Source organism: Lissotriton helveticus, chromosome 7 (genome assembly GCF_964261635.1).
Source record: "Lissotriton helveticus chromosome 7, aLisHel1.1, whole genome shotgun sequence".
In the NCBI taxonomy this organism is placed as follows: domain Eukaryota; kingdom Metazoa; phylum Chordata; class Amphibia; order Caudata; family Salamandridae; genus Lissotriton; species Lissotriton helveticus.
Window position 1 is genome coordinate 450,853,939 of NC_136068.1, and position 12,606 is coordinate 450,866,544.

A 12,606-nucleotide genomic window follows, 5' to 3' on the forward strand; every position below is an offset into this window, starting at 1 on the left:
CCACAGATGCCAAGAAGGCTTGAAGAAGCCCACTAGACTAAACATGTGTTGTCTTTTTTTGTAGAAATAAAGAAACGACAAACATCAGACTTCCCGATAACTGTCTATGCTTAACTCATATCACCTTAGATTAATACTTTGGTTAACCTGTCTGCCTAATAACAACCATTAACAGTGTGTTGCTAATGCTCCAAAATGATAGGATAGAGGAGCTGGAAAGGTGGTGAGACAGAAACAATTTCAAGTTCTGGGGCTGCCTACAGGAGCAGATGGTGAGGACGCTATATTCTTCATGCACACTAGTTAACACAGGCCTTGGTAATTAAAAGTGAAGGAAGATACCCAAGAAGTCAGCAAATATACTTGAATTCACACAATTAGGGGCTCCGAATGAGAGGGAGAGGGCAGTGGTCCGATTATAATCTCCATGGGCATTGGTGTGAGAGACAAGGAAAGAATAATAACAGCTGTGAGAGTGAGGAGAGCTCTCCAATACCAATTTCACAGAACTCTGCTATTCCCAAACATACCCCAGAAAGGATGTTAAAATGAAGGCTCCTGAATGCATTGAAAAAGAAGCTGATAAACTGGAAAGTGCATGTTGTTCTGCTGATAACAGCTAAGCTCAGTGCGACTTGAGAGTTGACTATTTTCCACAATGGTCTTGAATAATTTTCTGAGTACACTCGCAAATATATTACAAAAGCATGGCCTAGTAGCACATTTACCTTTGAAATGGGCACTACATTTGCAGACATACAATTTTTCTAATAAAACTATGTAGCTCTTGTATGATAATATGTACAACACAGGTTTCATTGAGTGTTTTGATTTTTTTTGGTCATATTAAAATCTTAGTTTCCACCACGCCTCAGAATTAAAAACGTCCTTCATTTTGTGCAGTGTTAACTGACATATTTTGAAATATTGTACAATTCACTTACAGGTATTTCACTGTTGTGTTAGAAAAAAATGACATCCTGCAGCCTTTCTTTTCACCGTCCCCTACCCCAGAGATATTGTCACATAGTGCAGTTAAAAAAAATCTCTCACTTTGCAGTAAAGGAAAGAAATCACATGAAAAAGGAATAAGCAGCAGTTTGTAAGAAGACATAGGGCCTAATTACGATGTCAGGCGGATCGTTTCGGTCGTGGGACCACCCAACCTCCTGTCGGTTCTTCCGACCGACAATTATGATGCAATCGAACAGTGTTCGGTTGCACTCCTATTATTTACAATGGGAGCATGCATTCCGAACAGAATGCACGCTGTCATTGAAACACAAAGAGGTGCCTGCCACGGGGTGCAGAAATCAACAGGGGGGCACCAGAGGGGTCCCCTCGGCCACCAACCGGAGGACGTGCACACATGGGGGCCCTGCTGGAGGACAATCAGATTCCTTTTCATCAAAATGGGTCGGACAGAAAGGAATCCGACTCACTGATTAGATGCGTTAGTAGCACCAAGTTCAGTAGCATAGACAGCAATGGCATAGAGTGGTGTAGAGGGCAGTGGTGTCGATTAAAGTGCAATGGCATAGGGTGCAGTGGTGTAGAGTGAAGTGGCGAAGACTTGAGTGGTTTAGAGTAGCATAAAGTGCAGTGGGAAAGAGTAGGGTGGTGTAGTGTAGAGTAGCATAGAGTAGAGTTTTGCTGACCAGAGTAGAGTGGCGTAGAGTGCAGTGGTGCTGAGCAGAGTGGTGTAGAGTGCAGTAGCACTGAGTTCAGTGGCATAGAGTGCAGTGGCATAGAGTAGAGTTGCACAAAGTGCAGTCGTGCAGAGAAGAGTGCAGTGGCATAGAGTAGAGTAGCGTGGAGTGCAGTGGTGCTGAGCAGAGTAATGTAGAGTGCAGTAGCACCAAGTTCAGTAGCATAGAGAGCAATGGCATTGAGTAGGGTAGCAGGACATAGAGTGCAGTGGTGTAAAGTATTGCAAAGTAGAGTGCAGTGAAGTGCAGTGGTATAGAGTGTTGCTGAGTAAAGTGGTGTAGAGTGCAGTGGTGCAGAGTAGAATTTTGTAGTGCAGTGGCCTAGAGTTGCGAGGTGTGATGTAAAGTGCAGTGGAGTAGAGTAGAGCAGCAGGATGCAGAGTAGAGTGTTGTAGAGTGCAAAGGCATAAAGTGCAGTGGCATGTAATGGTGCAGAGTAGGGTGGTGTACAGTGCAGAGGCTTCAAATAGATTGGTGCAGAGTAGTGTGCAGTGACAGAGTGCAGTGGCGTAACAGAGTGGTTCAGAATAGAGTAGCATGTAGCGCACTGGGGTAGAGTGCAGTGGAGTAAAGTGGTGTGCAGTACAGTAGAGAGAAATAGAGTGGAGTGGTATGGAGTAAACTGGTGTATATTGCAGTGGCATAGAGTGCAGTGGCATAGAGTAGAGTGGTGCACAGTAGAGTATAGTACAGCAGCGTAGAGTGTAGTGGTGTAGATTAGAGTACAATGGTGTGAGTGGTGTAGAGTGCAGTGAAGAAGATTGAGTGGTGAAGAATATCGTAGAATGCAGTGACAGAGTAGGGTGGTGTAGAGTAGAGTGGCACAGAGTAGAGTTTTGCAGAGTACAGTAGAGTGGCATAGAGTGCAATGGCACAGACTAGAGTAGGGTGGCGTATAGTGCAGTGGTGCAGAGCAGAGTAGTGCACAGTGCAGTAGCACTGAGTTCACTGGCATAGCGTGCCATGACATACAGTGCAGTGGCAAGCGTGCCATGACATACAGTGCAGTGGCATAGAGTAGAGTTGCATAGTGTGCAGTTGTATAGAGTGTTAGAGTAGAGTGCAGTGGTGTGCAGTGGCATAGAGGGTTGCTGAGTGTAGGGGTGCAGAGTAGAGTGCAGTGGTGTGCAGTGGTCTAGAATAGAGAGGTGTGGCATAAAGTGAAATGGTGTAAAGTGCAGTGGAGTAGAGTAATGCAGAGTAGAGTGTCGTAGAGTGCTGAGACATAAAGTGCAGTGGCGTAAAGTGCAGTAGCATGTAATGGTGCAGAGTAGGGTGGCGTATAGTGCAGGGCGTAACATAGAGTCATGCTGAGCAGAGTGGCCTAGAGTGCAGTTGAGTAGAGTGTCAGAGTGCAGGGACATAAAGTGCAGTGGCATAAAGTGTAGTGGTGTGGAGTGGTGCCGAGTTGACCGGCATAGAGTGCAATGGTGTTGAGTGCAGTGGCCTAAAGTGGAGTGGTGCAGAATTGTGTTTTAGTGGTATAGAGTGCGAGGTGTACAGCAGAGTGGTGCAAAGTAGAGTGCAGTGGCGTAAAGTAGAGTGGTGCAGAGAAGAGTATAGTGGCACAGAGTGCAATGGCATGGACTGCAGGAGCATAGAGTAGTGCAGAGTAGAGTAGAGTGGTATAAAGTGTAGTGGCGTAGAGTGGTGAACAGTGTAGTGGAGTAAAGTGCAGTGGCGTAGAGTAGAGTGGTGTGGCGTAGAGTGCAGTGGCGCACGGTAGAGTGCTGTGGCGTAGAGTAGAGTGCAGTGGCGCAGAGTAAAGGGTAGGTGATGGGAGGGAAAAGAAGTAACATGGAAGGACGATGAGTGGAATGTAATTTAAGCTACATGGAGGGGGATAAAGGAGATGGACTGAAAACACAAGCACTCACATGGAGTGCTTTAACACAAAGAAAAACGTAGCTCCAAAAGCAGGAGCTGTGGATGGACACAAGTACCTAGTCCATGTGCAGGGAAGGGCCATAATCCATGCTCCAGGGGAGGGTCAAACACGATAAGAGGACATGACACCACATGCCTTGACAAACAGGGACAAAGGAAATGAGAGCAACGCTGAAGCGGAGGGTTGTAAGCCCACTGTATGTAAACAACATCTTGCAAGGCCAGTGCATGCACTCTCTAGGCCGAAACCTAAAAATGAAGAAACCTGCTGGAGGAGGGGAGTGAAAGAATGATAGGGACTCATGTCAGAAAAGACTATTGCCCTAGAAGCACATATGTTCCATTGGGATTTAAATTAGTAAATTCCAAACAATAGCTGTACTTGAGAACATGTTGATATAATTCGAATGTATAAGTTGTTGTCCCTGCCTGCTTAGAAGTCATAGGCAGGTTTTCTATACCTAACATCATCATCGTTTTAGTAATCATCGGCCCCCAATTTGGTCGTTTACAGGAATGTCTATGCTACACTGGGTAATGGGAGCTATTGCCAGGGAATCCCCCTGCTAGCTTTGTATTTTATGCTTTTCTATTGTAAACCAATAACGTTAAAAACAATTAATGTGTCTAACTCAACCACCAGAGTATAGGCTTGATTTACGATTTGCAGCTGGACCACCAGTCTAGAGGTGTAGTGGAAAAAAACATTCCTGCACATCAGCAGAGGGCAGCCGGCCACATTACACTTATCACAGTCCTTAGGGGCGATCCAGCTGGTGTGTGAGTAGTGTGCGACCCCACCCCCAATTGTCACATTGAAACATTTGTCCTGTTGCTGCAGGTATTCTCTCCCCAGGCCTAGGGCGTCTCCAGCCAGTAAGGAAGAAGCCTCCTCCAGGGAAATAATCCTGTGTGGCTGATAGATTCAATCTATTCCACATCTAATCCCCATGCCCCATAATTCATGCCCTGGACAGTCTCATGTTTGCTTCTGGAAGCGTTAACTTGTCAAAAATGTATGTCGGCACCATGAGTGACACGGTTCCTCCAGAAGCTCGACATCAGATTCCTACTAAAAATGGCTAAATCATGGCTACTGGAAATGCAAAAAAGATTCCCAGTGAGTACAATGGATTTCTTGACACCTTTCGTGGTAGTTAGTAGTTCTCTGCGGAGTAATTTGCTGCTGTAAAACTCACCTTTGATTTTGTCTCTTCTCCGCAGACGGATGTTTCCACAGTGTAAAGTTCGTGTGTCTGGACTGGATCCTCATGCCCGCTATATGATGCTGCTGGATATCGTGGCGGTGGACAACACACGGTACAAGTGGCAGGAGAAGCGCTGGGAAGCGAGTGGCAAAGCCGAGCCGCAGCTGCCCAACCGAGTCTACATTCACCCGGAATCCCCGGCCAGCGGCGAGCAATGGATGAAGCAGTCCATCTCCTTCCACAAGATCAAGCTGACAAATAACACACTGGACCAGATGGGCCATGTAAGAAGGGGCAGGGAGTCATAAGACACGGCTAAAACCTTGGCTATATAGGACTAGGCATGGGATTCCACCGCCAGAGTTGTAATCATGGGTTCCTTATGACCAACATGGCCTATGCTCTACTGCTGAAGGTTGCTTGATTTCTTGTGTGCACCAGAGAGGGGGATCCATGTCCTACATGCATCAGGTAGCAGCAAGGGAGTGGGCTGCGCCTCCAATAAGTTGGATACAGCGGGACAGAGGTGGTGGGAGTGGGTTAGGAATCTCTAACATGGGCCATACCATACTGAAAGAGGGTGATAGGCAACCACCATGGCCATACAGGACTACGGTCAGTGGATAGTGTACCTTTTATGCTATCATTGTTTTTTCATGCTTTTATTCGCATACATTGCACCCCCTCCTAGATCATCCTGCACTCCATGCACAAGTACCAGCCCCGCTTTCATATCGTCCAGGCGAATGACGTCTTCAGTCGGCGCTGGGGAGGCTGCTCATCCTTCAGCTTCCCAGAGACCACCTTCATCACCGTCACCGCCTACCAGAACGAGGAGGTAAGCCATGTCTTGTGTACGGCTCATCTGTGCCTACAACTGTTGATTTCAACCTGCGTTCAACACTCTCCACCTGTCCATCAATTGACCATAAGTCTCAACTCACAACCTTCATTTCCACAGCCCTCCTGTTAATATAGTTCTCATTTTTGTTGTTACTGGATCTTACCGGGACACTTATCTTTTTATTTTCTGGGAAAAGGAAAAGCTGTCTTTCCTTAAATCCATCGTCAAATCCTTGACAGAGACTACAAGACACCTGTATAGACTAAGCTAGTACCAGAAAATGGATGCTAAAATCATTAGAACGGGAAGATGAAGGTTCCCAGCAAAATAATCTCTAAACTAGATTGAAGTAACACTGGTAGAGAAGTGCACCGCAAGGGAACAAAAGAAGGCAAGCCAGAATAATAACAGAAATGGGCAAAAGCTCGAAAGGTTCTGGAGATAAAGAAAAACAGAGCCAGCAGTGACTGCAGGACGGCGGTAGCAAATAAAATAACTAGGAAAAGGTATTCATAGAAATGGGATTAAAAGGCTATGAAGTCCCTGCATTAGAGAAATGTATGAAATAGGGCGTGGACTCAAATCCTATTCTCAAATTATATTTTCTCAACCTAAAGTCTCAGCAATGTTGCTCAAAAAAGCTTAGAAATGCTAACATGCTCACACGGTATTCATGCACCTGCAGCTTGATGCACAGAACCCATTCACTCATATCTTGTCACGTACAGAAGATCCTGGAAATATACAGAATATACATTTCTCTATAAATTGTACTGTTAGTGTGTCTTGTCTCATTTACTGCTTTGATCACTTCACTTTTATTTTTTACAGAGTTTTATATAGCGCGAACTTGACCCGAATCGGGTATCAGAGTGATTTACATAGCACCAGTTGCCTTACATGAGGACACATTCATTTTTGTTAGGCACGGGTAGATTAAGTGATTTGCCCAGAATCACAGAATGTTCAGCGTCAATGCCGAGACTCCAACTCAGTTTTCCAGATTCGAGGTCGACCGCCCTAGCCGTAATGCCAACTCCTCTAATAATTGTCGGGTAATCCCACAAATTGCTTTACTTCAGATCTGCCAGAAGCTTTTGTGTGGCCCAAGTCAAAAACTCTGGTTTTCGTATAAGAGGCGTCTCATGCTATGCAGGAGAAAAAATTGGGAACGTTTTTTACCTGCCAATGCAGTGCCAGCGTTTGGCACCAATTAATTGGGTGGGAACCATGCTGCCTCATCATGATATCATTTTCCTAATTTAAATACAATTTATTTAGCTGGAGCACATGGCCTTAACAAGGGTGGAGACTGGGATTAGAGCTCAGTCTGACTGCACACTCCTTGTGACTGCCCTGCTTTACTTTTCATGCAATATATTACAAACCAGTTGCTCTATAATTCTGTTTATTTTAATATACTACTACATTGCCACAAATAAATAAAACAGAAATAAAGAGGGATGCATTAGAACATAAGCACCTGGCTTGGCACTCTTCCAAAAAAAGACCCAATGAGAGGACCATCACACCAGCAAAGCGCGTAATCAGCATTCAGTATGCACCTCTTGAAATCGCAGCCAATCATCTTACTATGCATGTTCAGAGTGGGCAACCCTGGACTATGTTGGTTCCATTTGCTTCAGTATTGATCTCATCCTCTACATAGATCTCCTGAGTACTATGTGACCATGCAGATTATGGAATCAAACACCAGGTCGTTTGTGCTACACCCTGTATATTGACCAAGAAGAGCTGTCAACTGACCAAACGTTCAACACAAGCCCCCAAGTGTGCCTCCATGTCTTAGCCTGGGACCTGTCACTTCTAAAAATGTATTGAGTGTCCGTGAGCAAAGAAGATTTCTCAACACACCACCCCCAAGATTCATCCGTAATACTGTTCCTGACTGGTACCAGAACACCACAACAGGATAGGTGTCTATCCCGTCAATCAGCAGCCCTACCTTGCTTTGTCCTCGTTTGCATCTGCTAGTCCCCTGTCTCCCTCTCCTTTCTTTACCCCGTTGGTCAGTCTTCTCCTTCAGTCTGTGCCAGCACCATGTAGACATTCCACCCATCCATTCATTGCTCAAGCTCATGAATTTCAGATTTCTTTTATTTTTAATTCTTTCTACAGATTACTCAGCTGAAGATCCGCACAAACCCCTTCGCCAAAGGCTTCCGCGAAGATGGAATGAACCACAAGCGGTGAGAAACTATGCCACAGCTGAAGTCCCTAAAGCCAGACATGTTAAGCCCTGTGCAATCAGGATTATGGTCTGCCAACTGAGGCTTTATCCGGAAACAACTGTGTAACCTGAAGGATACTGATGTCCTCTTAGCTTGGGCGATCTGCATAACCTGAGGAATGGTTCTGCTTTCTGAGGCTTGAGAATGTAAACTGTTTTAGCCTGCTCGATAGCTCTGCTCTTTCAATCAGTAAGATGTATCCACCCAAAGGAAATGGAATTGGTGGCATTGGGTATCATGCAGGAGGGAAATTTAATGCGGGCTTATAAACAGATCAAATTAAGTTATTTTAGGATTAGTGTGATTTGGTCATATTTCTGTTCATTGGTGATCAGCTGAGGAGCTCTGTAAATGACAGCAATCATTGGACAAGTATCAAGAACTTACTGCTAGGTGATCAGATTGATTAAGTGGTGATTTAAATACAATGGTGTGCAAAAGCCATGCGATTGTTGCAGTTTGCAAGAGAGGAGGTCTTTAAAACACTGATTCAAGACATAATGAAGCTGTGACAGTTTGTTGGTAATTTAAAGATACAACTCATCATTAAATACAAAGATGTCAATATTTGCATCCGTTTCTTGGGGTTAGCCCTAAAGCTCCAAGAAATGGGTGCACGTCTCTAAAATGTACCAGAGAAAAGAAATTCGCCCAAACCCATGACTGAAATGACAGCAGGTCGACATAAACCAAACACTGCTAGACAATATTTCACTACTAAGTATCCTGTCCTTGATCAACAGATACACTTTGGGTGTGGTTATTCTTTAGGTAGATGTCAGACTTGTTGTAGGGTGTTGAGGTAAGCTCTAAGATCAGGATGTCACGGATCAATGGCACTACATAGGTAGAGTTCTGTGACTTGCGTGTGTTGATTACGTGAGATATCATGTTTCAGGAGCAGGATTCTACGTACACACTGAACATCATAGTTGTCAATATAGAGCCTTGAGAGATGCTATGGGAGACCGTATGGGGCTGTTGTTATTTCTGAAACATGCCTGACAAATATTTACCAGGAGAGGGTGCCTTGCACGCTAAGTGCTCACAGTGAGTCACTTACTCTAGAGCCAAAACACTTGTGGGCTGGGGGAGTAGGAAGGGGTTAATCAGCCCAGAGCGTAGCGCACAGTTGCAAGGTACAGTGGCAAGGTTCTCTTCACGGCAGCCCGGAACAATGCAGCCATCAGTCTGTACTTGGCCTTTAGCCTAAAATCGTTTATGGCTGATTCTCAGGTGCTGATGAAAATAATACATTCCTAATGCCTGTACACAAAGGAGATGTTACAAGCTGGCTCAGCACTCACCTCCTCGCTCTCTTGAACACTTTTTAAACTTGTGCTTGCCTTTATCCTCTGCACGGCGATATTGGCCATGTCTGGCGCCATTCCTCACTGACTACTACATTCAGCTTCCAAAATGGTGACCATTCCATTAACTTACTTTGTTACCAACACATATCTAGTTTTACCTTTACAGCGCTTGGGAGGGGTTGTCGTCACTCACATTATGATTGGCAACCACATGGTATGTGTGACGTAGGCCTCAGCCATTGGAGAGTTGTGGCACTGAAGAGGAACGAGGCCCTTGACTTTCTCATCAGGCATGACTTCTCCCAAATGGAGCTCTGCCCACTGCAGCATTATAGTGAGTGGTGCACAACGGTAAACTCCTCTCCGCCACTCCAAGCAGAGCGCGGTGGTGCAAAATTATGTGAACTCCGCTGGCGAGCGTCCACTCTTATTAGAATGGCGTTTGGCTAAACAAAGTAACTTTAGAAGTGTTCGTCCAACAGCCCACTCTCCCCCACTACAGTGGCAGCTGTGATTAAGTTACACTTTTGAGATGGATCACTCCAGTAGTGTTCCAGAGAGGCCCTGCTGAAGGAAAGTGTGGCATAGGTGCCAGGAGTCAAATGCATAGAAAATCACTAACAAGTCCATTACAATTGTAGCTAAAGGTTATACTTTGTGTCTGATTCTTATAGCATAGTCGATCAACTGCATTATCATAGTTTCAATGCTGTAGCATGGACAGACCCTGGACTATTAGGGCTATGGCAGCTGATGGGTGTATTGGTGCCAATTTAGATTTACAGCCACATGTGTTACTGCACCTTCTAAAATCTATTGTCTGTCCTAGTCTAGGATTCCTCTCATCATTGGTGCGTTGAACGGGAAATGGGGAAATTCACCCAGTCACTTACTGAATAAGACTCAATACCACCTTTCCATTGCACATATATGCTAATTGTTTTTTTGTGATCTTTTTCTGTTTTTAGAGAACGAGACTCTAGGATGAAGAGAAAGGCGAAGAGTCCAAGAAGAGAAACTGAGAGTTTACAGAGTGGTCAGTGAAGAATATGTTTCACCATAACTAAATACAGCTCCGGAAATGCTATAATGTGCAAAAAATTACATGCTTTTGCTTTTCTTCCTATACTTAACATGGACGCAGCCATCCAATTGAAAGTAACTGTTAAAAAAGAAACCCTTAATCATCAGTATAGCAATGCACAGAAAATCTAGCCCCTCTGTCTACAATAAAATCCAAATGAATATTAATCAGCAGTATTAAAGATGGCAAATACATTTGAAACATTTTACATGTGAGGGACCAACATACCCTCTACCATAAAGCTGTTAATTTGCTCGAACACTTGAAAAAAGTGAAGGGAAAAAATCTTTGACAGATGCCATGCCCAGTCGGTACATAGCTTCTACATTTCTCTTGATCCTTTTATTATATCTTCGATCCATGCCCAAAGCCATTGTCCAATACACACATCTGTGGGCAAATATAAAAAAAAGTAAACTTTTGCGCAAAGTGTATGCTATTACCACGTCGTAACGTGCAATAAGGTATTTGGAATAAGTATTTTTTTATAACTAATTCAATCAGTGAACTTCACACAACTTCTCCAACCCAGTCTGATTTCAAGCAGAAAATGACAGTGAAGAGCTGAAATCTACTTTATCTAAACTCGCCCAGGAATGCAAAGATGTCAATATCAGTATCCTCTTCTCATGTCCCAAAGACAATAAATGCTTGCACACCTAAAAGTTGATGCAAATTACAGTAAACAAAAACGGATGGCCAATGTCTCACAAAAAATACAACTACCTTCTCAAAATTCTTTTGAAACAGATGCAAACATTGACTGTGAAAACATATTTTAATCATTATATGAATACATTCACCATTTTTTAATGGATTTGCATTATGTATTAGATGTTATTATCACTCAGCTAAGTAATATTTCTTTTATGACCTCAGAGGAGGACATTTTATTCTATTGGTTTGGGTTCAATCTTTCGTCATGATAGTTGCACATAGATCTCGGCAGTGGTCTCTCAACATTTTATTGTAATGGCAGAACACTGACCTCTCTAGGCTATCTAGATCTAAAAGGATAAAAACCTACTTGGCTTCTACACTTCCTTGATACTACTGTTCCAAAACAGCTTCCAAAGGACCTTCAGCATTACACCACAATGATCCAACCCTACCATATCATCCAGTTACAAAGTTTCACTTTCGCTATCAGACTATTGAAACTGATTTTCCAAGCTTGAAGCATGCTTAGCATGCTTTTTTTGTGAGCTATATCCCTTCCAAAGTAAAAGCAGTCAATTCAGACTGAATTGAAGCACACAGAAATAATTGTATTTACTGAAAGGTAATTATTTCCTTTACCCAGGAAGTCTATTTGAATCTTGGGAAATTTTTTAATTTTGCAATTAATTTGCAAACTTTTATAATCCCTAAGTAACTTCAGATTATTACAACTTTTAAAGGTCCTACAAGTTTTTGGGTGTTAATTGATAAAAAGTTAAGAATATTATTGTTACCAAAGAAACAAATTTTGCAACATTAACAGAGGTTGTGGATAATTTAAGAGAGTTGAAATTGGTTGCTAAAAGCTATTTAGAAGTTTAATTTAAATTGGAATTGTTTATTCAAGAATTGTAAAGGGCATTTGGACCTTTTGAAACGTGAACTCATTAATAAAAAGTTTTGAGTGTCCATTTCACTAACTTGTCAACAACCAGTTCAATATCCTTAAAAGTTAAAGATCATTTGTTTCCTAGAATTTCCACATATGAATTGGGATTTTTGTCCACACCCTGTCTCACGGTGTTTTCTCTCTCCCCTCATCCATTATATTTTGTTCCGCCCTGTTTTCTTCTCGTACTATTTCTCATATCCTCTGGGTATGCTATTCTTTCCCTTTCATCCTAAATCATAATCTGCCCTAATTTTCTTCATAATGCTATAAGTAAAGTAGGAAAATGTATTACCACACAGACATATAGATCTGTTCACGAGAGTAATTAGAGTCCTAGTAATTAGCTGCCATGTGCTAATCAAAAAATGCATAATATGAAATAATGTGGAAATTTTGGAAGCCTAATGATCTCTGCACAGAGAGGCTAAGTGAGCTTTTACTGTGCCTATGAGGGTGGCATTCCTGTAGTCCATTCTGGACAGACCCAGAGCTTGTGTGGCAGATTTGAGAACATTTGGAGGGATGAAGGGTTTGATTTTGTTTAGGAGTTTTAGGTTGTAGAAGGCGCTCTTCCCAGAATTCTTTATATGTTCGCTCATGGGTCCAGTGTGATTCCCAGATATTTGACAGAGTCAGCAAAGGTTAGATTGCAGTTTAGAGCATCAATAGAGTTTAGCCATTTAACCATTCTTGTATC

The 12,606-nt window shown here is 43.1% G+C and overlaps 1 protein-coding gene across 1 annotated transcript in view; it reads left to right on the forward strand.

Annotated features, from left to right (window-relative positions):
* The window catches only part of TBX6 (T-box transcription factor 6), a 63,056-nt gene that overhangs the window by 34,540 nt on the left and 15,910 nt on the right, over positions 1-12,606 (forward strand). The window contains exons 3-6 of the mRNA XM_078650537.1: positions 4,821-5,088; positions 5,496-5,642; positions 7,788-7,858; positions 10,182-10,249. Of these exons, the coding sequence (XP_078506663.1) occupies positions 4,821-5,088; positions 5,496-5,642; positions 7,788-7,858; positions 10,182-10,249 (554 nt within the window). The remainder of the gene's footprint in view (positions 1-4,820; positions 5,089-5,495; positions 5,643-7,787; positions 7,859-10,181; positions 10,250-12,606) is intronic.